The sequence below is a fragment of the Colossoma macropomum genome, unplaced genomic scaffold (assembly GCF_904425465.1).
Source record: "Colossoma macropomum unplaced genomic scaffold, Colossoma_macropomum, whole genome shotgun sequence".
NCBI classification, from domain to species: Eukaryota; Metazoa; Chordata; class Actinopteri; order Characiformes; family Serrasalmidae; genus Colossoma; species Colossoma macropomum.
Genome location: NW_023494801.1, coordinates 22,046,728 through 22,072,803, shown reverse-complemented (window position 1 = coordinate 22,072,803; position 26,076 = coordinate 22,046,728). Strand labels below are relative to the sequence as shown.

General features: G+C 40.9%; 1 protein-coding gene across 2 annotated transcripts; it reads right to left on the bottom strand.

Moving 5' to 3' along the window:
• On the bottom strand, positions 1 to 25,969 carry ern1 (endoplasmic reticulum to nucleus signaling 1). Of its 2 annotated transcripts, XM_036589672.1 has the most exons (22): positions 25,735 to 25,969; positions 18,796 to 18,916; positions 17,085 to 17,118; positions 16,053 to 16,125; positions 15,673 to 15,745; positions 13,825 to 13,947; positions 13,384 to 13,485; positions 12,093 to 12,354; positions 11,495 to 11,573; positions 10,857 to 11,022; positions 9,083 to 9,198; positions 7,627 to 7,815; positions 5,875 to 6,133; positions 5,662 to 5,752; positions 5,362 to 5,551; positions 3,151 to 3,250; positions 2,845 to 3,044; positions 2,407 to 2,554; positions 2,092 to 2,219; positions 1,669 to 1,792; positions 1,400 to 1,467; positions 1 to 539 (listed from the first exon to the last, which is right to left on the bottom strand). In XM_036589672.1, exons 1-22 carry the CDS (start codon positions 25,807 to 25,809, stop codon positions 153 to 155), a joined length of 3,108 nt encoding a protein of 1,035 aa, XP_036445565.1. In that variant the 5' UTR covers positions 25,810 to 25,969; the 3' UTR covers positions 1 to 152. The 2 variants fall into 2 exon arrangements, with proteins under 2 accessions (XP_036445565.1, XP_036445566.1); XM_036589673.1 differs by lacking the exons at positions 18,796 to 18,916; positions 25,735 to 25,969 and adding an exon at positions 17,712 to 18,775.
• Positions 25,970 to 26,076: the final 107 nt, after the last annotated feature.

Genomic DNA, 26,076 nt, shown 5'->3' with positions numbered 1-26,076 from the left:
AAGTAAGGCACTTGAGACAGATGGCAGCTCCTATAGAGACACGGCCCAGGCACTGCAGGCCCAGACCATGCCACCTCAGAGAGAAGCCCACCCTGGAATGTGTCCATTCATAATGGCAAAAGACTCCCAAAGGCATTGCAGTCAAGCAAATTCTACAGAGCCATGTCTTCTTGTCTCAGTGGCATTGGTGACACGCATGGCTCTGCAGGAAGTGTAGACAGCTCTGGATGATCTGATCGTGGAGAAAGCTCCAGGCTTGCTGGAGGTGCTGTTTGTGTGGATGGACACAGATCCAGCTGGCTTGTGGGCTCCTGCAGCTCTAGGAGCTTAGGCTCAGGCTGTGCATGAACAGTCCGGACGAGCAGCTCGGAGCTGTGGTAGTAGGGTAGGAAGGGGCGCTCCTGGGCACACATGCGCATGGCCAGGTGTGTGTGCAGCAGCAGATGTGGAAAGCGGGACGTGAAGTAAGAGACAAAGTCATCCGGAATTGAGCCCAGCGTCTCCTGAACCTCCTCGGGCAATTCCCTGTAATGGTGCTTCTGTAAGGGGAAAAGGAAGATTTGCTTGAAATCCTAAAGAATGAAGGCTAGTGGAGACAGAAATAAGATATACTAACTAGCCATGTACTGTTACCCATATGAGCATTTTTAAAGACTTCCTTCAAGAGTTGCTTACATTTGTAGGTATTGGCTAAAACACAAAAGAACAAAAGGAACATAATCTGCCCCGTCCAGACCTCTGCCACTAACAGAATCCTCTTATGTAGGTAAATGTGTAGAAAACAACTGTGGCAAACTGTTATATCAGGACTTATATTTATGTAAATTTTTATTTCCACCAAGCGTTTACACACATTTTCCTTTGGTAATATTGCAATGGTCCCCACCACTGAAGCGAACGTGGGAGCAAACAGCAATAGTGTACAAGTTTAAGCTTAATCTTTGTCAAATAAAAGAGCACCTGAGATCCAAAGCTGTTTTGTCTGATGTCTGAAACGTAATGCTGTGGTCTGGGGACGTCCTTTCTATATAGGCATGATATCTGCCTGCTGCAACAGCACACAGTACCCCCCCTCAAAGCGTCCCCCACAAGCTTGTTCATCCAGCTTGATGTCTGAAGAAGAATCTCATCTATGCTACGTATAATAAATGTGGTGTTAATGCAAGAGACCAACCCACTCAACATGTTTACAAGTTCACTTATGATCACCTGCTATGGTTTGCATAAAATGAATCAATGAAGGAGTTAAGTTTTTAAACTGGTTGTAAATGATTTCTGTCATCACTGGGGCTGATACAGCGATCACTCCATTAGCCGCCCCCAGACACAGGCCTAAATCTGTCCACAAACGCAGTTGCTCCAAACTTGCATGGTATCGTTACCTTGTTACATAGCTTACCTTGTTTCTCATGGCACGCAGAAGATCTCGAACAGACCCGCCTTTGTATGAGCGAAATTTGCGTAGATCTGTAAACGATGAGCGAGTGTCGTAAGTAGTCTGCAAATACCACCAGCATGGAGGTACATCCATACAACGGCAAACCCATATCAGAATGGAATTTATATACACTGATAGAAAACGGGTTTAATATGTTTGTAAAAAGAATCCACAGCTTCACATATTGATAACCAGATAATAACTTGCCCAATCTAATTTTTAGCCCTCACCTGTTTGCAGAGGCACTGTGATATGTTCCCTCCAGTCTCCTTTTACCACAGCCCGTCCTCCCCTCTCCAACTGCCTTACAATTGGTCCATCTAGCGGCTCCTTCTCTATCCTATCACTCACGTCCTATAAGAAAAGCAGGCATCACACATGACATACTGAAAGCACTGATACAGGATTACTTGTCCTTAATCCATAAAATGATATAAATAGCAAAGATGATCCAGGATTGTCCACTATTAATTTAGCTACTAATCGCTACATTTGAGCAATTATTTGGTGAGACAGAGCTGGCAGCATCACTGAAAGACCTTTTTAAATCACCTTGACACTGTGACCTTCTTTCCACATTCTTTAATGCCATTAGTTGAACTGGTTTGAGGACATTTTTAAATATAGGCAGAAATGGTTTGGCAGTTTCATACCTGAAAGAACTGTAGCTGTTTTTCCAGAGTCCAAAAGAAAGGGTGTTTGAGAACTCTTTCTGCTGATGGCCTTTTCCCAGGCTCCATACTCAGCATCTGCTCTATTAGGTTCATGGCCACAATGTCATCTGCAAAAGACCAAATGAAACTCTCAACATGATCACATTCGCTGTTTACATGTAACTGAGAAAAGCATACAAAGAAACTTTTGCATGTTCAGAATTTCAAAAGTCACAGTTTGTCATATGAGCCAAGCCTGAAGTCTCAAAATATCTCTTTTGTTCACATGCACTGAGGAGGAAGTAACAGCCATACCGTGCCTGTCTGGCTGCAAGAGAGCCAATGAATAGGCACCGAGGAGGATATTGGCTTGGCGCTGCAGGGACTTTCCAAATGGGTGACTGCCCTGCGACACCACATAGTAGAAAACACAGCCAGCAGAGAAAATGTCCACCTTGCAGGTCTGTAATGAAGAAAAGACCAAAGAGTCATCAACGTTTCAATATTTATTACATTGTCCACAGGACAATGGAATGCCTCTAGCATCACAAGCTTTGCTCTTAAATCTAACACAGCATTGAAAGAATCCAGAGAGGCCTGGTATGTTTTCCAAAGTGTTAGCAAGGCTGTACTGCACTGCTCTGACATTCCAGTGATGTGAAAATATACATAACCTGCAAAGTAATGAACAACAACAACAACAACAACAACAACAACAACAACAACAACAACAACAACATTCCGAGCACTCACAGGATTGTGCTTAACATCCTCACTAAGCACTTCAGGGGCAATCCAGCCCTCAGTGCCTGGAACTCCAGACCTCCTGCTAAAGCTGTGTCTGCCCACCGCCAGCTTCTTACACAGACCAAAGTCCGAAATCATGGCACGCACACGCCCATGAGCATTCGGCATGGACACCAAGATGTTGTGTGGCTTCAGGTCTCTGTGAACTTTTTAACAAAAAAACAGTTATGAGCCTCAGACCTACCGAACAAACTAAACTGTGCATCGACTTATTTGGGCCATTAATCAGCCCATGTTCTGTATTGTGCGTACCTATATTGAGAGAATGCAGATGTGCCAGTCCAGACATGGTTTGCTGCAGCAGTATCACTGGTTCCAGACCATGGCGATTAAAATCCTTCTGCTCCACATACTGACAACAGAGATACAGGATTTAATCAGAGTGAAACCATCTTTACATCTTTTCTGGAGATCAACTATTATACAGACTTCAATTCTACCACAATTTGAACAGATGTGATCCAGAAAACGGAGATAATCAAAAGCATAGAATGAAACTCTACTAAGCTACAAGAAGCATGTCCACACTTTATAACCTTCAATATAAGCCTACTTAGAATACACAGTTTGGATTGTTGTATCGGTTTTTGGCTATTTTATGAGCTACAAACAATAGACAGTGGCACTTTGCAGATATAGTTACTGACTTTACGTCCATCTGTTGCTACACAATTTGTCAGCCACCCACAACACTGTCCATTGTTGGAATGGGATTACCATAAGACAAAATCCTACTAGGGCTGCAAAGCCTTGACTTTGATGCCAATTTTTGATGCCTTCTTTTAAACACAATGAATATTAGGGATGCACTAAAAATTGTTCAAAGTGGCACTTTCGGTTTTTGTCTGAAAGACAAAAGAGCTTTGCTCTCCTACGCTGGTCAGCACAAACACATTCAAATCGTTTAAGCAGCAGCACATCAGCAGTAAAACACAAACCTGGTCCACTGCAGCTTAGACCTACGTTCTATGCGGCCATCAGCTCACAAGCCTTTTTTTTTTTTTAACATTAACCGATTTAATGATCTGCTTCAATAGAGGTCATTGTATCACTGCTGCTGATAAGTGGTATTGAAGTAATTTTGCTGGTATGACAAAATGACTGAATTTCAATACCCAGCCACATTACCAAATCAAATATTATTTGGGTGATGAATCATTCTCAGTGCTGCAGTGACATCAACAAGGTAGTGGCATGTTGGTGTGTGTTGCGCTGGTATGAGTGTGTCACACACAGGAGTGTTGCTGGGAATTTTATTATTTTTTTTTTTTTTATTTTCTCCCCAGTTTAGTCATCTCCAATTCCGCCCGCTAGTTAGGACTCCCCCAATCACACGATGCTATCAACGCTAGGAGGGTGAAGGCTAACACAGGCTTCCTCCGAGACCTGTGAAGCCAACCACCGCGTCTTTTTGAGCTGCCGCTCACGCAACGTCACTGGACAGCCGAACGCGCTCGGAGGAAAGCGCCAACCGCCAGATCTGTTACGTCAGCTAACAGACGCCTGCGCTAACTAGCATCGCGCTGAGTGATGGGGGGAGAAGGAGGGGCCATCCCACCCACCCAGAGAGAGCGAGGCCAATTGTGCTCTCTTGGACTCCCGGCTACGGATGGCTGTAGCATCACCAGGGATCGAACTCGCGATCTCCTGATGATAGGGTCAACGCTTAGACGGTTGCGCCACTCGGGAGCTGCTGGGAATTTTTAACACCATGTACACTTAAGGCCATAACATACCACATAAGTTGTTGCCACACTGTGACATGTAGCAAACATAATTGTGAGCAGATACAGTAAAAAGCTCAGCTGTACCACATGGAATCAATCATAGTGAGAGAGCCAATAAATAAAGCTCAAGTTCATTTTTACATTCAACTTGTACTGGATTGGTATGAGCTTACTACCACTTCATCAATTAATGTTTTCAGGTAGAAAGATACAAGGTTAAAAAAAACAACAAAAAAAACCAAACAAAACAAAACAAAAAAAAGGACTATGCTACTAACATAGCTGAGGTAACTTACCATTAGTATTTGTCTGTTTATCTAAAATAAGTAACACTACCTTTCTCGGTGTGAATTTCAAGCCATGTCTACTATGGCTTTTGTGGCCTCGATATGGCTTTAATTTAACATAGTAATAGCACAATGCTGAGTGATATGCTATGGCACACAGAGAACAGTGCTGGGAGTCGGCACCCCCCAAAAAAAAATAAAATAAATCATTTCGACACCGAATGGCACAGCATATACAGTCATACCAGCATTAACATGCCACCACCAGACACTCAAAACACAGGGAAGCTGAGCAGTAGCAGAAGAACTGTTCTTCGTCCATATGGTATTTGTGCTAATAAAATGGCCAATAAATTGTTATGCAGAACGTAGATGTATGTAAAAAACTGACAAATTTGTGTACACAGTATGGCTTTCCTTATCAGTTAGTTACACAGTGTATACTATACCTCCTGCAGAGTAGCACTGCACAACTCAATGGCAATGTACTGGAACTGGCGGTCACGTTCTGTACAAAAGTAGCGGATGACATTGGGGTGTTCGTCCGATTCGCGTAATAGCTGCACCTCCCGGTCTGCAAAACTGAAACATTCCGGAAGAATTCTCTTCACGGCCACTGGCCGGTTGTCAAACTGACCCCTGGCAGAGAGAGCAGTGTAGATTTAATCAAAAAAGGCTAGTCTAGGGTAAAATGGCTGAGAAGAGAAATTAAACAATTACACAGTCTGACCACATATTTCCTTTTTTACCTGTACACAATAGTTCCTTCAGCACCATGTCCAAGAACATTCCTGGGGTTGAAAGTGATGTTTCCAATTCGAACAATGCTAGATTCATCCTCTAAAAAAGGCAAAACAAATCAGATAAATCAGAGAAAAGAGGAACATAAACAGATATATCAAATCTCATTTGAAACAACAACAGCAAGTGTTTGGATTAAATTAGGGCAGGGATGTCCTCACCTCCCTCCTCATGTTCGGTGGCAGAGCTCCCCAGCTCAGACATAGAGAGGTTGGAATGGTTGGAGGCACGTGGTGTTCCGTTAGGGGTGCTGTGGTTTGAGCTCTCGGTGCGAGTGTGAGCCGCCTCCAGGAAGTCGGCGTCAGGCAGCAGATCTGTAGGTGGCTGGAAAAGCAGCTGCTGCCTCTGCAGGAGCTCCAGCTTTTCCTCCATTTGCCGCTGGAATTGCTGGTGCTGCAGCTGCTGCTGCTTTTGCACACTCTATGCATAGACCAAGGAACCACAACAATAAGACTCTAATCTGGGACCAGTTTCCATTTCAGACACTAATCGATTTGATTAAATCCTTACTTCTTAAATCACTACAATGCAACATATGCACAAGCTATAGACAGTCACCAAATTGGAAGTTTGTACAAATCAAGTCATCATGCTGCATAAACTAGCAACTCAAAAAAAAAAAAAAAATTTACATATTTATATTACATTTGCACCACATTTGTTTTTGTGGTGCACAGGAGAATATCCTACGCTGTACTGTTTGGGATTGCAATTACACATTGATAAGTGATCCTAGATCATAAATGGTCTTTTTTTCCTTCAACCTTTTCTTTAATTTTTCCTTCAGCCGATTCGACTTCATAACCAGACTACCCAATTTCACTAATAATTTTTCATGCATTTTGGGACATTTTACTTCACTTTACTGGACCTGGGCCCAATATAAAATCTCCACCTTGAGAATGCTGTAGAGTAGTTGTAAAAATCTGACAAAATTTTTTTCCAAAGTAATCTGAGAAAAGTAGGTACAGCGACACAAAAATCAGGATTTCATACGCTATTATGGACAAAAGTATTGGGACACACCTCTTAATCATTGAATTCAGATGTTTCATTCAGTCCCAAAATTTCTTCCCTCCAAAATATTCCACTATTAACTGTGAGTGGTATTACTGCAAAGTGGAAGCGTTTAGGAACCACAGCAACTCAGCCACAAAGTGGCAGACCACGTAAAGTTACAGAGTGGGGTCGCCGAATGCTGAGGCACATATGCCGTATGAACTGCATAAAACGCTCTGCTGAATCAATCACTGCAGAGTTTCAAACCTCCTCTGGCATTAACTTCAGCACAAAACCTGTGCGCCGGGAGCTACATGGTATGGGTTTCCATGGCTGAACAGCTATATGTAAGCCTCACATCACCAAGCACAATGCCAGGCGTCGGATGGTGTAAAGCCTGCCGCTACTGGACTCTGGAGCAGTGGAAATGTATTCCATGGAGTGATGAATCACATTTCTCTACCTCGTGGCTACCTTGGCGAATGCCAAGAGAATACTGTCTGCCTGACTGCATTGTGCCAACTGTCAAGTTTGGTGGAGGAGGGATAAATGCTATGTAGTTGTTTTTTTAGGGGTTGCCCTACAAATGTTCTTGAATCTGCAAAAAGTTCCCACAGATGTACTCCAAAATCTTGTAGAAAGCCTTCTCAGAACAATGGAAGCTGTTAATAGCAAAGGGGGGTCACACTCCATATTAATGCCTATGAATTTAGAATGGGATATCAAAACTTCTGTAGGTGTAATGTGTAGGTCTAGCAATACTTTTGTCCATACAGTGTATGTCTACATGTCTAAAAAGTAACTTTTTAGAAGACTCCTAGCAAAAAAACACCTTCCTCAAAGTCAAGTGTTTCAAATAAATTGGAAGGCAAATATTTGCTAGCTTCCACCAAACTACACAAGAAGCTGTTTACCTTGGGGTAGGTGATGATAAAAGCTACCCATCCAGCCAGAAGGAACGTGCTGAAGATGATTGTGGCCATGTCTTTGAGCATGCTGTCCACTGGGGCCTCTGTGCGGGGCAGGCGGCTGGGCTTCTCCTGGAGGGAGCTGACAGAAGGGGGCAGGGTGCTGCTGTCCTCCATCTCACTGTCATTCACTTTCTGGAAGGGGAACAAAGATAAAAAAAAAAAAAAATAATTACTTTATGGTCAAAGATACAAGCTCATCCAAGACAAGTACTTTGTCAAGGTCAAAGATGACATCTATGAATGTATGTATGTATGTATGTATGTATGTGTGTGTGTGTGTATGTGTGTGTGTGTGTATATATTTAGTCTCTGTCAGAACAAAACCTCAGATCTTCAAAACGGCAGATTTACAGGAGAAGGGAAAAAAACGTTCTTAACTTGTAATAGAAGTTATGTAAAAATACTTTTTCCAAGCAAGTCTGGACCATTTTAACTCGATGCAGAAGGTAAGTGGAGTTTTCAAATTAGGCAAAAAAACAAATGGAGATACATGGTATCATGACAGTAATGATATGATTGATATATCAACTATTGCATAGTTTTATTTTGGAATATAACAAAAGTATATATGCTCAAACTTGTTCTCTTTGGGGGGCCAGGGTGCAATGTGTATGCTGGGACAAGGACCAAAAAGACAAAAAATACACAAATAAAGCAGTAGCATGTTAGCTAGCTAGTAGTAGGAAACCTATTTGGATTGAGGTTCACTTCAGTTCTCAACAGCTGTGTTTCTGGTGTGCAGGGAGGCCAGTGGCGTTGGTGACAAGCATGCATTTAACTTGACACTCCCCCACAGACGTGTGTGGTTTCTTCAAAATGATACTTTTCTCAACAATATTTTTTTAATGTTAATTTGAACAGTACTTTGATAATCATTTAGATTTTTTCGTGTGTAGTTGCAGTACTTTTTTATGTGTACCACTGTATCTGCCATGGTTATCCTTTTACCATGGATCCCACAATTTATTTGGAAAGCTAATAAATAACAAAACTTAAATATTGATTTATTATTTGTTCATATAAGTGTATTATTTTTATGTGTTTTTCATAAGCTACATACCGTTACCATCATCGTTGAAATGGTACTAAATTTGCTAAAGAATGCGGACTTGTTTACCACTTGAAGCTTAGGACTCGGGACTTGACTTTGCGACTCGTTTGTACTGACTTGGGACCTGTATTGAGACGTCCCTGCCTTGATTTGAGACTTTGACAAGACTTAAATTTGAATGTTAGGCAACATTAATGTGGCATGATCAAGCTTCCTTGGTGCAGAGAAAGAGGGAGGGGGCCACACACAACCCTAAATAACTCCATTAGCTTCGTGTCACAAACATGATGAACAGGTTTAGGTTAAAACAACAAATTTTTTTTGCACACAAACATGCACAGCCCTCACCTCTTCAGCGGTTTTCTCTGTGGTGGGAGGGATGACATTGCTGTGTTGACGGGGAATACTTTCAGGAAATTTTTCCAGAATCTTCGTATGAGCCTCAGGCGGAGTCTCATGATGACCTAGGAAAACAGCAAGCAACGCCTTTACACAGCTGTGCCTTATTAATACAATAAAGCGACACAAGCAAATTATAACCTAAAAATTGATGCATAAATCAAAGTTATGTGTCTGTATACATTATGAACTGTGAAAATACAGTACTGTTTAAAGCCTAAAGATTACTCTTCATTTAATTTCCAGTCAAAAAAGCCATTAACTAAAAATAATAATTTTCTTTTCAGTATTTAGTGTATCCACATTTTTTCTGTATTACAGTTTCTATTCTTTCAGGGCGCTTACTTTCTGTCTGCAGCAATCTATTGCAAAAGCTGCAAAGTTCAGTCTAAAGCACTATTTGAGCTGGATTTGTTTTACCAGAGGAGGTCCGGTAATGATTTAACAGGCCAATTCATACGGTACAAAGGATGTGTAATTTCCTCAAATTAGCCTAAATAACCTGGATTGAAACATTGTCGAGAGGACATTTATCTCAGCTTTATGTGACAGGCGCCACACTTTATAACACTAACAGCAAAAGCTAAATGTCTAAAGCTAAAATGTTATATAGGGGGCAAAAAAAAACAACAAAAAAAAAAACAACAACAAAAAAAAACAGCATGCGACACTGGACGAGGGATAAGACTTCACATCTGATTTCAGTGTGGGGTGACTGCCATTATCAATGGAAATTTTAAATGATGTTACATAATCACAGTGTACGGGAAGAAATATGCACCGAACTATTGAGGATTTCAGTAGTCTTGTCAGGCGCTTCAATATTAAGGAACTGAATTAAATCAAGCTCCATTTTCTTCAGCTTCTTCATCCTTTTTTTTCAATTCACAAAAATAAAAAACAAAACAAATGAAGGTGCTGTTTTCCATTATCCAGTTTTGTTATTATATTACTGTGATGTCAATTTGAACACAATTACTATTACTGAGAGAGGTCCAGTTCGACGAATTACAGAAAGTAATTCACTTTTGAATCTTTACTGTTATACTTTGTTTTACGTAAAAACTATGGACCCTGCAGATTCATCCTGGATTAAAATCACAGATCTCATCAGTAATTACTCAAATTACAGCACCTCCCCACGTAAAACTAATCCAGCTTGGATAAGACATTAAACATTGCCGTTTTCTGCTTACTGATTCACATAACGTATATCTATACAATCCAAGTAATCCCAAATACATTAAGGCCCAGTCCCATTTCACCCCTTGCCCCTACCACTTAGCCCTTAGCCTCTGTTTAGCATGTTCACGTCTAGGGTTAGGGTGTCCCAATTTTTGTTGAGATAGTGGGGTAGGGCGAAGTGTTAGGGATACATGGCCCTCTAAACGGAGGTTTTTCAGAGGCACACAGAGTGTTTATTTAGTGGCTGTTTTGCACTGAATTTAAGTAAATTAAGGGTAGTCTCTGACTTTTGCATGGTCATGCACAGTCACATTACTACAAACAAGGATTAAAAATAAAAAAAACTCTTCATGCACTAGGGGGCAGCATGACCACATATTACATGCACACAGTAAGTGTCTGACAGATGGCATTCAAAATGAAGTGATATAAACATATAGCCTAGCCGCCTAGCCATCATGGCTATGGGAAACTAAGAGAAGTGCAGGAGCAGATGTCTCTAGGCTGGGTGGCTATGAAATGATAACTGCTGAGGTACCTATAAGAAGGAGGTAGTTCCTCATGTAATTGATGCGGTTTCGCTCCTTTAGGGCCGCACTGAACTTGACGCTGGTACTGGGAGTGATCACACACTCCTGGTCCTCCTCCACACTTGCCTCCTGGCTACTGGGGCCCTCAAGCATGGGGAAGGTGCTACCACGTGGCTGATGACACACATACACACAATGATTAAGCTTTAATAAAAGCATGTTAACATACCAAGTTCTTGTGTTCACCCACGAAAAAAAAAGAAGAACAAAGAAGGACAAAACACTTGGTTCAACTAAACCAATATGTGACAGTACACTCAGAACGGCAGCATAAATGTCACTTAAAGACCACATACTATGAACAAGACAAGCAGCTGGCAACTGTAACATACTACATTACGCTACACGTATCAACCACACTCACAAACTAATTTTGCTGGACTTTAGTAAATTTTTGTCTCGCCTATGAGTGTTCTCCAGCCAGAAGGCTGAGCATGATTTATGTGGTGTGGAGCCAAACTACTGAACTAAACACCCGGCAGGGCATGGTCACTTTGACTGTGTGCAGGCATGGGGCCAGAGAGCAATATGGCAGGCCAGATGCCTTCTCAATAAAGACATATGATGCAAGCAGAGGTTCACTCACCACAACAGTAACGCCATCGTGTACCAGAGAGGGAGAGGCGTACAGGCTGGTGGAATATTTGCCCACATAAAGGGTGGACCTGCAGGAAGTCAGTCTGATGAATGAAAGAAGACCTGCTTATTTCTCCTTAAGAATCTGACTATAAATATGCTACAATTAGCTTTCCAGAAAAAGTTTAAACTTCGTAACTTTGCTGGACTTTCATGTTAAAACTCCCACAAACAGAATGTGCTTGTGGATCTTGCCAACTGCAGCATGTTTGAGCTTCAGTTCCTTCCACAACAAAATACAAGTACACTTTATAAACATCATGAAACAGGAGGAGTTAATATTCCGAGTATAGCAGCACCCTTAAAGCAAATTCACATTCTGATTATATAGAATTCCTATCCTTCATACTACCTAGAGCCAGAAATGGTATCGCTATCAGACACTGCATTGAACACTGAGGCTTCTGAGTGAGGTCACATGTTCTTAAATCAATAAAGAATGACAAAGGTAAAAAATAGGGCACTTCAGTAAGAATCTACCTTCAAAAAGCCTTAATCAAAAGAATGTTCAGAGGGAGAAGTTGTTTCTGGTTTGTCAGACTGCTTACATGAGCTTGTCTTCGGGCTTCTTTTCTTGAGGGAAGGGGTACTTCCACTGCGTGATGCGTCCCATTTCGCCGGACGTGAACGTGAGGTAGCGCAGTGTTTCCACAGCCACGTTAGTGTGTGGCACCTTGCGCAGACCCTCACGTTGCCATATGTACATGGCCACCACAGGTGAGTTGTAGTTCTGCACCCACTGAATGTCACCTGTTTCACTGTCCACAGTCACCACCAGGCCATCGCCATTCGACACAAAATGGGCCATCTCTGAAAAAGAATCAGTGTTTAGTGCAACTATGGACATCTGGACTGGGGGAGGGGTTTACTAAAGCTCCAATCTAGGATTAATAAGATAACTGTGGGCTCAACTTAAAAGAAAGGTGCACCAGTTTTTCCCCCATATGGTTTAAACCCAAGAGTATATAATTGGCAGTAACCAGTCTTAAGTTTCAAAAGGCTTACTTTTCATATAATGAGAAGACAGTGAACCAAATTAAAGGCAGCAGTATGACGTATATTTTTGGATGTGTCCCATCATTCTCACTTTAGAGTCATGTGCAATGTAGGTCACGTTAACAGCAGTCTAATGAAGAAGAATAAACCACTGCAAAAGTAGCCGTTTAAACAGTTGTTAGCGTTAGCTGTGTAGTTAACTCAGCTGGTTACAGGAACGTAACCAGAAGCTCATTTCACAAAGTTAAGACGCCTGCAACTAGTGCAGCGGAGTTTCAAATGAGTTGTGGATCGCTTTACATTATCAAACTTACAAAGTACAATTTCGTTTCATGAAGGTTTCAAGCAAATAAAGTTGCATGAAAGTTTCATCGTGTGAACCCAGCCTCACAGTTCATAATAGGTGAATAATTTGCATATATTTTGCAGAAGTGTATAAGAATTGTTTTATAGTTTCTTAAAAACTAACCAGTTTGTTATATAATCTTTTTTGTATAAACACTACTTTTTGCACTGTAAAGAACGCTATAGAAAGTTGACTGCTTATGTTATCGAACATCAGCAGGGGGAGCGCTTGCTGGTTTTACTTGGTGGCAAAACAGGAAAGGTGAAACACCAAACATTAGTTTCACTTCTTTTTCTTACAATGTAATGTCTGTATCTAATCCAAGCTAGGCATCATGTGAGTGGCCTGTATCTTTGAAGGGAAAAGGCTGGTAAGGTTTTTCTTGCAAAAAGTCATTTTAAGAAGCAGAAGAACACGATCATCTCAAGGGGAACCTGCTAGTTGTATCATTTAAGAGTCCAGCAAAGGTGAGCTGTACATAAGGAAGTCAAACTCACTGTATTTGGTGTCATCATCTGGCAACGTGGAGGCATAGTCAGAATAAGTGGCGTTCCACCGCAGTTCTCGGCTTTTGGTGTCATACATGGTGATGGTGTACTCTACAAAATACCAAATGAAACTGCCACATCATGATTCGGTACAGCACAGCCAACAAAAATTTATTAACATCAAAACTGAGCCCTATTAAAACACATGTTAAAGGAGGATATACTTGGGTGTAGTAATTATGACTCTGCCAGAATATAAATTAAGAACATTTCATTGTCATTTAGGATAATGTTTACCAGAACAAACTAAATAATGAAATAACGGTACTCCCCCACCACAGTTACTGCAGCAAATCAAATCCTCCTTCATGGTATACCCACCATGAAGGGGCTGATATAAACTCAGCAGTCTTAGTCTGAGACATCGGAGCCATACGTCTCTAGACTCACCAGTGCGGCCCAGGTACAGCAGAGAAGAAGATGGACATAGCATCTCAGCAAAGGAGGAGGTGAGAGTCTGCTGTTTCTCTCCTGTCAGCAAATCTACCACATACCACACATCCTGCTTCTTACCTGGAAGGACACAGACAAATACACTTACACATCAAAACATACACATAAGGACATGAATCATGGCACGCCAGAGTTACCAAAAAGTACTTTTCTACAGGATTTGGCTGTATGTCGTATTTCAGCGAATGGCATGCTCCTATTCTCTTTTTCGTCCAATAAAAAAGTCTGGCAGGGGCCAAGCACTTTGGTAAATCCGGCATAAAGTTTTAAAGCCAAGTCTGTGAATGGTGGACAACAATTTCAGCTCTATTTCATCAGACTTCTCCTTTATACAAGCCTTACAACATCCACCACAGGGATTGCCACTGTCTTTGCTGGGTTTGAACTAGACGTATTCTGTCTCCACGTGTTAACCACAAAACAAAAAGACAACTTTCAGTGTAGCGAAATCTTCGATCTCAAATGTAAACAGATACGAACAGGGCAGGATGCCATGTGTTTATATCAACCTGAAACTGATGACTCAAACTAGGGACTTCCTGGGGTTGTCATAGTGAAGCGGTAAGATCCAAACTGCAGGCGGTGCAAAGCACATCTTAAGAAACATTTAACCCTTGGATAATCCACATTCATCAGCACTCAACAAGTAATTGGATTAAATCGTTATTTGCCTCCCTGGCAAATAACGTGGCTGATTAAATCACTATTTAATCTATATCCCAATTGTGGGCGTCGCTAATGTACATATAAAGCACAAAGAGTGGAATTAAATGAGTGTTGAGATGTGAAATTATGCAAGAAGAAAACACAGCCCACCCGAGTGGAGGCCATCAGGAACAGATTTTTTTTCAAGGGGGCTAAGCTCTAGTGTCTCTCCACTACACATAATGGCTGTTTGTCTAACAGTAGAAGTGGAAGGAACAACAGAAAAGAAAGGTCACTGGTCTCTGAAGTTTAGGTGACAAATGGCAAGTAGGTTTGGTGTGTCACATTCTAACTACTCAGTATAACCAATTATGTCTTGAGAAATGTTGAGAACCGGAGTGGGAGCTGTGTATGGTAAAACAGAGGTAAACACAAATGCTGTGGTCAGACATTTGGGGAAAAACCCAACACCACTACAGCAATGCTTCTGTCAACATGCACTATACTTCTGTCCATTCCCAATGCTCTGACTGGTTGGGTGAAGTGGTGAAGAACCACAGATGTGGAGAATAATGGAGAGTAGTGTTCTATTTTCACAGCTTTTCTGGCTGTTCTCCCACGCTGTTCCGATTTTTCCTCAGCAAAGTAGCATTTCAGTGGTTATTTTTTCATATGCCGTGGAAATCAACGGGATGTGCCAATTTAAGAACAGCAATTTCAACAAAAACTGATTTTTAACAAACAAGTAATCTAAAACAAGATGATACAATGAGGCAAACTTCTATCTACTAGTGCAGCACCTGTCAACACCATACTATGTAGCTCTGGGGATGGTTATGCAGTTCTTGGTTTCAATTCCGCAGAATCCTATTCACTGCATGTTTAATTTCATACAAACTGATGCAAGTCATTTAGGTCACTATTGCAGCCTGCGTACGCCAGCGTCAGGGGTGTCATAAATTAATGACTTTTCGTTTCTTATTATGTCACAGCAATAATAAAATGTTATCATTATGTTACAGCAAGGGAAAATAAAATGACGAATCAGAGAGCCATTCTGCATATTAGAACAGAAGCACATTTGTTTTTTCAGCCCCTTTGAAATCCCACTGAGGAAGTGAAAAAGTTTCAGGCCCTTACCCATGTAAAGGATGCCATCAGAACTGCGACAGGGAGAAGCCTGGACCAACTCGGGGATAGTGAAGGGTAGTTTCTGCAACAACATGCAATTACGTCAGTCATTTATTATGCCACACAAACAACCCACTACAAAATTCATGTTCTTTTAAACAAAAACAGCTTCCCCATCTGTTAAAGCCCAGCCTGTTTTTGGGCAAAACGGTGGCTGTCCACCGCAAATCTCAAGGAGGGAACACCATTTTAATTCTAGCTAGAGAAACTACAAAGGTAGAGTCCCCCCCCACAAAGTCCCTACAGTTACAGTGTAGTTCGTAAGAGTATTGGTTTGAGCTTTCTTCAGAAAAAGGAAGTACTATTTTTCTGTGAATTTTCTCTCTCACCGTCAGTCCCTCATTGTTCTTCCCTCCCAGAGAGTACAGGCTGCCATCATTGGGGTCCGGGAGAAATGCAGGCCTGAAAAGAGAAGGCACATAAGACAGATACGAAGTATGGGAACGTGCATTCTGAGTATGTTTGATGTTTGATGTATGTTTATGTTATGTTTTTATATTTGAGTACCATAAGTGTTCATGAACAGACACCCTGTTAACCACAAAGAAGAAAAAACTTGTTTTGGCTGAAATTAATGTAGAGTTGTGGTCTAGCTTTTCAGGTAACAGCCCAAAAATGTATCTTCATACAGATAAACACAATTAAAAGGTGTTTAATTACTCAAAAACATCTGATGGAAATCACTAAGTTTTTGCCAGACTAGTAATATAACGGAGACTGCCTAAGATGAGCTAATGAGCTAAAGCTAACAACAATGGATGTCAATGGAGACACTTTCGCAGATTTCTTCCTGGAAATGATGTGCCAACATCTTAGTTTGTCAGAGAAATGTATTTTAACTGTCTTTGGTTCTAGCTAACCTCTATTTCTCTGCCTTCTCAGTCATGTCATTAACGTGATCTAAAGACCCATGTTAAGGTGCCCATGTTTCAAAGTAGCAAAGTATAACATAACATATTTACTTGCAAATACAAGCAAAGTTTTCAGGCTGTGCAGTTCTGTTAAAACAAATAATTGATGTTTCACTGAACTGTTAGTCTGTATATTTTCTCCATGTTCCTGTGATAAAGCACAATGAATACTGGAATAATGTCTTCAGTATTCAAAATAGGGCACCTTGAACGGTTAATCGGGCACTCAAGCACCCGTGTACATTCCTAACATGAAGCATTCATGTGTCAACTGCAGTCCATTATGAGAAGTTACCAGAACTTTTTTTTGTAGAAGAAGCCTGAGGAAAATGATCATACTTTATGATACTGCACTCAGGAAGAGTCATGCAAGCTCAGCAGCTTGCATAGTTCCTGTTTTCATAGGTTCCCTGCACCACATACAGACTCATACAGCATAAGGCTACTTACTCTGCCACATGGGTTGGGACCTGAAGAACAGGATCTGCACAGGGAAAGAGACAGATGCTTTTCAGTTACACGTCAATAGTGCAATCGTGCAGACATGCAAATGTATGAGCAGTTACACAAAGCTAAATGACCTAGGACGAAGGCTGATAGAGTAGGCACTGAATGCGTTACTCAGGAGAGCAACATTGACAACTACCTTCTCATTTTCTGCTTACACTGACAAATCTTCAAGACCTAGTACGTAAATATTTGCACCGGTTACTGTGAACTTGTACTCACTTAGACTGAAACCCACAACTTGGATAGTCAATACATTGCATTGCACTGAGAAAGGGGGGAAAACAAAAGAGAGAAAGAGGAGAAATGCACACGGCACACTGAAAACATGCCATTATTCAGTATCAGAGAGAAGTATCTTAATGGCTACCCGAATACATTTTGCCCCACTTCTAACAATATCCAATTTGTCAAATCTTTAACAAATTCAAAGAATAAAATATTCTACATGGTTATGAATAAAAAAGGCACACAGTGTCACTTATGCAAAGAATTACTCTTTTTCTCAGTTTTTTTCCCCATGACCTTTACATGAGGTGCTTCACACCTAAAAACAAAAAAAACATTTACCATTCACTTTCTTGATGCATTACTTGAATACCCAGTTAAGTACACAAAATAACAAAAGACCCCCCTCCCCTGAAGGTTTGCTTCAGACTTGCGGGAAACTCTGCTACTACCACACAAACAGCTGGCCAACAATAACTCGACCACACAAGGTCAATCCTCAAGGTCTGCTGAAATCACACACTCCTTCCAACCTCTTGGAGCGTACACTGCATATGCATTACACCTCCTATAGAATCTTCAGCCATCCGGTGGGACCTGCTAAGCTAGTGCATCTGGTTTCCAAGACACTCCTCCATAACTGCTGAAGAAAGGAAGAGAACATGCGGCAAGTAGCCGAAATGCAATCCGCTCCATGTTATGTGAATACTGAATGAGGGTTAGCAGGGGCTGACCAGAGCTGTTGGGCAAGGGTCTGGTTTTAATGCATGTTAAAAAGGGACAGTGAGTGTATGCATGAGGGAAATCAATACAGGAAGGGGGCACAACAAGTGGAGGCAACGTCCTCTTGCCCACCACCTGGCCTTGACAACATCATGCTGTTTGCGCCCTACTAGATGGTTAATGATTGCCAGTGAGCATGTGTGAGAGAAGCATGGTCTGCACTTCAACATATGTTATGATGGCAAAGTAGCGGTGGACTTTATGAAAATTACCTGCTGCAATAATAAAAAAAAAAACCTATAAATTGCTGCTCAGCTAAAATAGTGAAAGTCTTCACCTAAGACATTTTGACCGAACAGATCATACACTTGATATACAATCATATTTCAAGCCTCAGCATGTTTATTAGGCTTGTCTGCTGCATCTACTTGTCATGATCCTGAGGGGTTGGGAGCTGAAGCTCCTTTTCAGGAAATGAAACATTGCCTTGAACTCACTACTACAGACAATGTGCTAGGTGTCAATGTTTTTCACCTGAGGACAACAAAAGAATTGCGTTCAGTGTCTCAAAGCTGCTGGCCACTGTGTTCCATGCACTTTCCCTTTGCGAAGCCATTGTTGTACAGCCACTGCTGTAACCTGAACACAGAGAGGGCCAGCCAAAAGCAGTCGGTCCCACATTTAATCATTTCGTCACACGTACCTTCCTTCAGCGTCCACTTGATTGAGCCAGACCGCTTATTGACGGCATGGAGGTTGCCATCCAGCGTGGACACAAACAGCAAACTCTCGGGCAGGGAGACGGTGCTGGCGCTACAGCAGTCCTGCAAGATGGAGAAGGAGTAAACGGAAATTGCAATCATTATATGTGGAACATCAATGCTATCGCTGACGTCGAATGAAATAGAATATGAGATCACAGATTTAACCACAGTAACATGGTGGAAATGGAAGAAAAATGCACTGAGGAAAAACATCTAAGCATAAAAGATCTAATTTACTCAGCTCTTATGCCATTAATAGTTTAACTTAACAGTGACATCCAGCTGGCCTTTGATTGCAATTGTAAGATTACACAATGCTAAGACAGTTACAGACAATGGTCAGTGGTGCATATGAAAGGCTCTCAACCTCCATTAACTAACAGCAGCCATTTCCACTTCCACTAGCAGGCAGTTCCCAAAGTGGTCAGTTGAAAAGGTCTTTAATGGATGTCATCAGCCTGATGAGTAGGGAAGGTTTAGGAAACTACACAGGGAATAGCTTGCAAGCACCCAGTCTAGGCAGAGAGGGTGATGCAAAGCTGTTAGCCCAAGGCCAAACCCATAGCACAGTGAAGGCATTAGGCTGGGAGGAACATACTGCCTGCAACAGTGCAGTAATAGTTCTGGTGAAGATGTTAATATTTTGGATAAGCAATGCTGAAAATCAACATTTTATAGCCTTTCACAGGCCAGGTGCTGCGTAGGCCGAGCAGCTCTTGGTTCCATGTGGATGTCAATCATTCCAAGTTCTCTCTCTAGGAAAAAGAACTGGCCTGCATGGGGAGGCTTGGATTTGACTGTAGAAAAGACATGAGAGAGAATTTGGTACATTTAAAGTAAAGTAAAAAGTAAAGAATGAAAGATGTAAGCAGAGACAGAAAGGGTCAATAAAATCAGAAAATGTTAAGTAAAGAATTAAACATACTAAGAAATTTAAGAAAGAATACCCTGTAGTCTAAGAATCGGGTTCCTCAGGGCAAAAAAAGCAAGCCTCTGGCACACATATAAAACACCCTCAGTTGACCGATATGCCTATTTCATCCTGTGTTTTTGGCACACAAAGTAATCGGAAGGGTGGGGCAGCAGTATTGCAGAATTTTCCCTGTTGCCCAGCCTCTTCTTCCTAATATCCACCTGCAGGCACTACCAGGTTTTAACATCTGACCACTGAAACTTAAACGATCTTCAACGTAATAAACAGGAGAGTTTGTGGTCTTTTGAGATGAAAACCCCTTCAGGTTATAAGACTGTTCTTGAAATTGTAGCTGCATTCTTTCACAGTTGTAAAAAATGGTCACTTGGCTCAGAGTGTGACCACTGCTCAGTCATCAGGTTCCTCTTTATTCATACTGAACTCATTCACCATAGAACAAAAAGTACAACAGAACATGAAACAATTAATAGCTCATACATTCAGTTGAACTACAAACATCTTTCACACCCAACTTGTCCCCACTGTCAGCAAACAAGTCCAACAGGTAGGTTCACAAAAAAAACATTAGGGATGTAATTTAATATTATCAGTGATTGAAGCATTTACTGTTTATTTTTATGATTTTTCTGACCAGTTTTCTTACGAACAAAAACTGACATAATAGGACGACATCAAAGCATGCAAAGACTTTGAATGGTTCTAAAATACTTTATCAAAATAAGATCCTTTAAAGACTTAAAACATATAAATACTAAACATAAAATCACATATAAAAATATGGCATAGGATAAAATGCACATGTATCAACTATGCCCAGTTTTTACTGTCCAATTCTGTAGAGCAGTAGGAGAAATAAAATACGTATTTTTAATCACGCAACTTTTCAAGTAATCATTGCTGATTTATCAAGGTTCATTTTATTAATTAATACTTTGATAATTATAAACACTTTAGTCATTTTAATTGAGTAATTGTGAGATATCTAAAAATGCTAACCAAGGCTCATCTAGAAGGACACCATGACTGATTTCCACATGTCCTTATTTGTGTAGCTAGGAAGAGAGGAAGAAATATGCGCCTTTTTCCTTTGTTACGCTCCCTTGATTTGGCAGTGCACAGTGTAAAACCTGAGCAAACATCACACACCTGCAAGCTCTCCCACTCTAGTGGCCTCACGTGGACCTGAAGACACTTCAGAGAGATCACAACTCGCCCTCCTTCTTTAGCGAAAGAGTCAAGCACGTTCTCAGTTTCTGAAGAACACAAACATTCACAACACCTGCACACCCTGCAACTTCCACCATGCCAGGTGCTTTAGCTAACCACACTGACTTCAGAAGAGTGTAACTGTCTAAGTCCAGCTCAGACTGATGTCAGTGCAGGAAGCCAAAATGGCTCATTCCTCCGATATCCAGGCTGTGATGCTTTTTCAATCGACTGGGTCAGACATTGCATAACCCCATTGCGTAATAATGTACACAACAGCTAGCAGCATGAAGCAAAATGTTTCTTTTGGCAGTGCTCTTATATTGTAAGAAGAACGGCTTTCTCGGCATGGTGTGTCCACCCACTAATTTAACACAACGGTCTGGTGCTGGAGGCTTTACGGACTGTGTGATTAGCAGGCCCTCCCACCATTTTTAAGAAAAGTCAAAATATTTCCAGGGCCTGTACTCATGAGAAACCAGAGAGTGCTCAGACAGTGTTCAGCCAAACTCGGGTCCAAACAAATCTCAGGCTGCTTCAACACCTACTTTATCTGTGTCTACACCAGAGTTTGGGTTTTTGAGACATTGTATCTTTATTTGGTTCAGTCGGTTTTACTTTGCAATGGCTAAAAAAAGCACCAAATAATATGCAAGTGCTTCTGTATTGGTCAGAAATTTAGCAGGGATACAAGTGCTCTGTTATTCTCATATTTGCCACTATATGAGCCAAAAAAGCATACTTTGCATAAAAATAGAGACGCATAAAGTCTATCACAGTCTATACCTGCTTCTTTGATTGGTTTGTCAGTTTGAACGAACTCATGCAATACGTTTTGTAATCCAAGTGGCAAAAAACAAAAGCATTGCTTGGCTATTATTTTAATGCTAGTCTATTGTTAGCAGCAGCTTGGGCTGCAAGAAAGATGTGAGCTTTTATCAAGAGTCAGACGTTAAAGCAGGCAAATTCTGTGGACAGTGCAGTGCTGAAGTGCTGCTAGAAGAAGAAGAAAGCATGTTCTGATGTTGAATGCCCTCCACAATAATGTGTTTCCAGCAAACTGAACCAGGGTTCGTTCGTTCAATGCGACCCGCAATATTTGGTGGACCACAGTTCAGTTGTTCAGTGTGCACCCAAGCATGGGTGAAAAGTTCACACCTGTCAAAACAGACCAAACTAAAGAAAAACTTCCAAAGGTAGCACCAAACAAGGTAGGTGTAAAAGTCTCCTTAGTCTCAGTAAGATAAAAAGTACAACTGATCCTGAAAAAGTACTGTGTTTTTCAGTCCTCTGACCCAGTCCTGCATTCACAAACAATAACATTAAAACAGATATGTTTAATAAACATTCATGCATCGGAATTAGCAGACATGTACATTAAACATCGGCAGACAGTTTCCTTATCAGCGTCTTCCTATTCATAAAGCTTCTTAGAGTAGGAGTACCAATCTAAGATCAATCTCTTTTACTACGACTTGCTGACAGGAACAGATTCTAGGTCGGCAATGCGGCTCTGAGGCTTTGTCAACACGTATATGGACATTTTTTAAAGAAGCAGGGGGAAAAAAGGTTGATTTCAGAAGTAGTTTTCAGTTATCTTCCACACCAATACTTTTTGAAAAACTCTCTGTCTATATGAGAACACAATAACGACACTCATGATTGATGTAAAATGCCTCAAGGAAAACATTGCAAGCATGTGTGCAAAATATAGAGTGCTAAACTAAAGCAGAGATTTTCTGACAAAAGTGACAGCAACAAGCTGCAGATGCAATAGGCTTGCTAGAGTTAACGCAGGCCGACAAACCTTCATAATTCAATGTCTTACACGGAATTAAAGTCTGATTCTTCCAGAAAAAAATGTTTCTAAATGTCCACAGTCCTAGAGAAAGTTTCTTCATATATGTGTGTGTATATATTGGACTGACTAATGAATACGTGTGGATGGGGCCTGAGACCTTTCATGACCGCGAGCAACTTCTCTACAGCTGCGAAGACAACTACAGAAAAAGGGAAGTGGAAAACATTATTTTAGATAGTGGTAAAGTGTGTTGTGATGTTTGACGTTTCAGTTCATTGGTTAATGTACACCCAGGTTATTTTGTTATCTGTGAGAAACAGTAATCAATACCACAAACAGAGTAAAGTCATTGATGACACAAACTGCTTTGACCTTTCAAAACTAATTACACTATTATCGAAATAAAATGCAATGTCACTTAAACAGAGCTAACCACTACACCTCTGCAGCACAATCTTCTAAATATAAGCTTGCACTGATACAGCAGTTGAAGATAATCACTGAGACTTGGAACCTGAACAGACATCACACTGAACAGGATGTGTTTTTGAAGGGGAAGCAGGACTGCAAACTGCGCAGCCATAAAAACCAATTAACCCACACAAAACTCAAAGCTGAAGTGGTCACACCCTAACTTAACCAATCTTGAATTTGTAGAATCACAATTGACAAAATAATGTGTTTAATGCTGACAATAAAGTCAGCAGCCTGTCTCACGTGGCAGTAGTGCTCAGGGGTCACACGCTTTGTCTGCTCACACAAGTTAACCTGTGATGACGGTGATAACGCTTGGTACACAGACCTCAACATACTCGACTGTTTACAAAAAAAGCAGCCATATGCTCTTTGGCATTAGTTAGTCACTTCATATGCATGGCCATGCACTGACTTGTTCCACGCGACACACTGCATGTTCAGCTGAACTTGGAAAAAGAGTCAGGGTCACTATAAAGTGCCGTTTTTCCCCATTACATGCTGCTTATAGATCGAGCACAGACCACAAGAGGATCTGAACAGCATCACAAACATATCGCTGCTGTCGGAACAAAATCTCATCTCTCAAAAATTATAACTTTACAGGAGAAGAAAAAAGCAGAATTTACTTTTAATGTAAGTCAATGTAACCAGACCTTTTCTTCAAGTATTTTGGAACAATTCTTTTGGTCCATTCATCATGAGATTTGCACACAATAGGCCTCATTCACCATCTGTTCGTAAGAAGAAATTTGTTCTTAAAACTCGAACAATTCTGCGGTATAAGAGCACATCATAAATCTGACATAGGCTTTTTCTTAGGACCTTTCTCAAGAACAAATTTAAGAAATGAGGCCCAATGTAAGGTGCAACATGCATTTTCAAATTGTCAAAAACTGATAAACAACAAAAATTAAGATATGAGATTTTGTTCCGACAGCAGTGATATTAAACATGATACAAAAGACACTTATAGGGGAAGTCCACAAATTTCTCTGTAATCCAGAGTCATTTAGAGTGGTTTGATGTGAAATGGTTTATTGTAGAGAAACTTATCAACTTTACAGTGCTGGTGATAGGAACAAAAGGTCGTGATGTCTACAACTGTAATTTGGCAATTTATTTACTATCCTAAACAACCAGTGAACCTACATGTGTTTGAGTTTTAATGTGTAATGTTGCTAATGGTAAAATAGTGATGAATCTGAAAAACTAGCTTGCCTTACAATGATCTGCATGTACCTCTCCACCATGAATGGGTTTTAAAACAAATGTCTTAGCACAAAGTCTTCTTAAAACCACCGTAAAACAACGCCTCAGGCATCAGACGGTGTACTTGTAACCACTTCATGCAATAACCTTCTGTGAGGGAGCTTTTAGAGGCATTCAACTCTTCAGATGTCTGGATTCTGTCACCACCACTGTGAACAATCATGACTCTAAGCTTCTCTAGAATGGTGCACTATCTTTACATCTTAACCATTTAATTATCCAGAAATTTGGAAAAATCAGCCTTTAAATACTGGTAAATAAACATGACACACTAATTAAACAGCTGGTGGTAACAGAGAGAGTTTGACTGTGAGAAGCCAGTAATATGTAGACCATGGTATATCTCCCTTATAATGTGCATGCTTGACACGACAAACCCTGATGTAAATTACAACATTTCAGGGGTTGGATTATCTAAGAAGAATGGACACTAACGTAAAAAAATATTTCTGAGCTGCTTGAAAACACTGCATGTTCAAATCTGACAAGTTACATCAAAACGGTTAAATTCATGCCAACTGTTGTCGGGACTAGTCAGAATTTCGCAAGGTTTTCTGCAATAATGACAGCTTTGCCAAAGCCAGTTAACCGCAGCATCAGTGATGGGCGAGTATTAACGAGCTCTGAGCAACTACGAAAACGAAGAGAAAAAAAAAAAACAGTCAATGGGTCAGATATACAAGCTTTAAGTAACGAGTGTGATATTGTTTGGCCAAGACACTTCTGCTCCTCATGTGCTAGCGTTATGATAGCTGTGATAGAAGTGTTGTTTTCTGTGGCTAATTATAGATCTAGTTTCAAGGCAGTTGCCAGCCATGCCATCTGTATTTTACCAGCACACTAATTCAGCACATAATATAACATTTAAACCTCAAATAATAACACTGTGACTTGTATGGGCTTTTAGTTAATCCCTAAAACTAGATTAATAACACTAACCTTAGCTAGCTGAATTAGCCACTAGCTCATCATCCAATGCTTTCATTTCAAAGACCTGTGGCTATATAGTCAACGTGTTGGTGAGCTGTAATTACTGAATGCTGAAATATATTCAGAAAGCCGAGCTGTAATGTCCACAGAAAGACCAACGAAGTTAACCGTCGACGAGTATTTCACACTCTTGACAGTACAGCTTTCCGACAGCTGTTTAGCTACACAGCTAATCTGTAACGCTAACGTTAGCGTACTTACCGTTAATAGCAGGTTACTGAAAAGCGCCGTCCAAATGCACCACACAAGGGCCCTGCTACACACACCCCAGTTCATCTTCTACGAGGAAAACCGAGTTCACATATATTACTAAGAGTTTAGCGACAGTATAACGTGGTTTTATAAAGACGGGCTGAACAGTATCAGCGTCCAGTGCTTTCCATGCCGATAGTAGGTGTGCTCTGTAGCTACGGAGTCCATTTCTCCGGCAGCGACGTCCGACTCGTACTGAGTCTTTCAATTGAACTGAATCTTTTAAATACATCCGCCGAACCGATTCACAAACCCAAGTTAAATTGGGTTTAAAATCAAACACTTTTGTAG

Excerpts from the sequence above, each read along its gene's own strand:
- ern1 (XM_036589672.1), bottom strand. The coding sequence starts at position 25,809 with ATGAACTGGGGTGTGTGTAGCAGGGCCCTTGTGTGGTGCATTTGGACG. Across the intron at positions 12,355-13,383 it reads AGATGATGACACCAAATACA|AGATGGCCCATTTTGTGTCG; the intron begins GTGAGTTTGACT and ends ATTCTTTTTCAG. Across the intron at positions 11,574-12,092 it reads AAGCCCGAAGACAAGCTCAT|GTCCACCCTTTATGTGGGCA; the intron begins GTAAGCAGTCTG and ends GACTTCCTGCAG.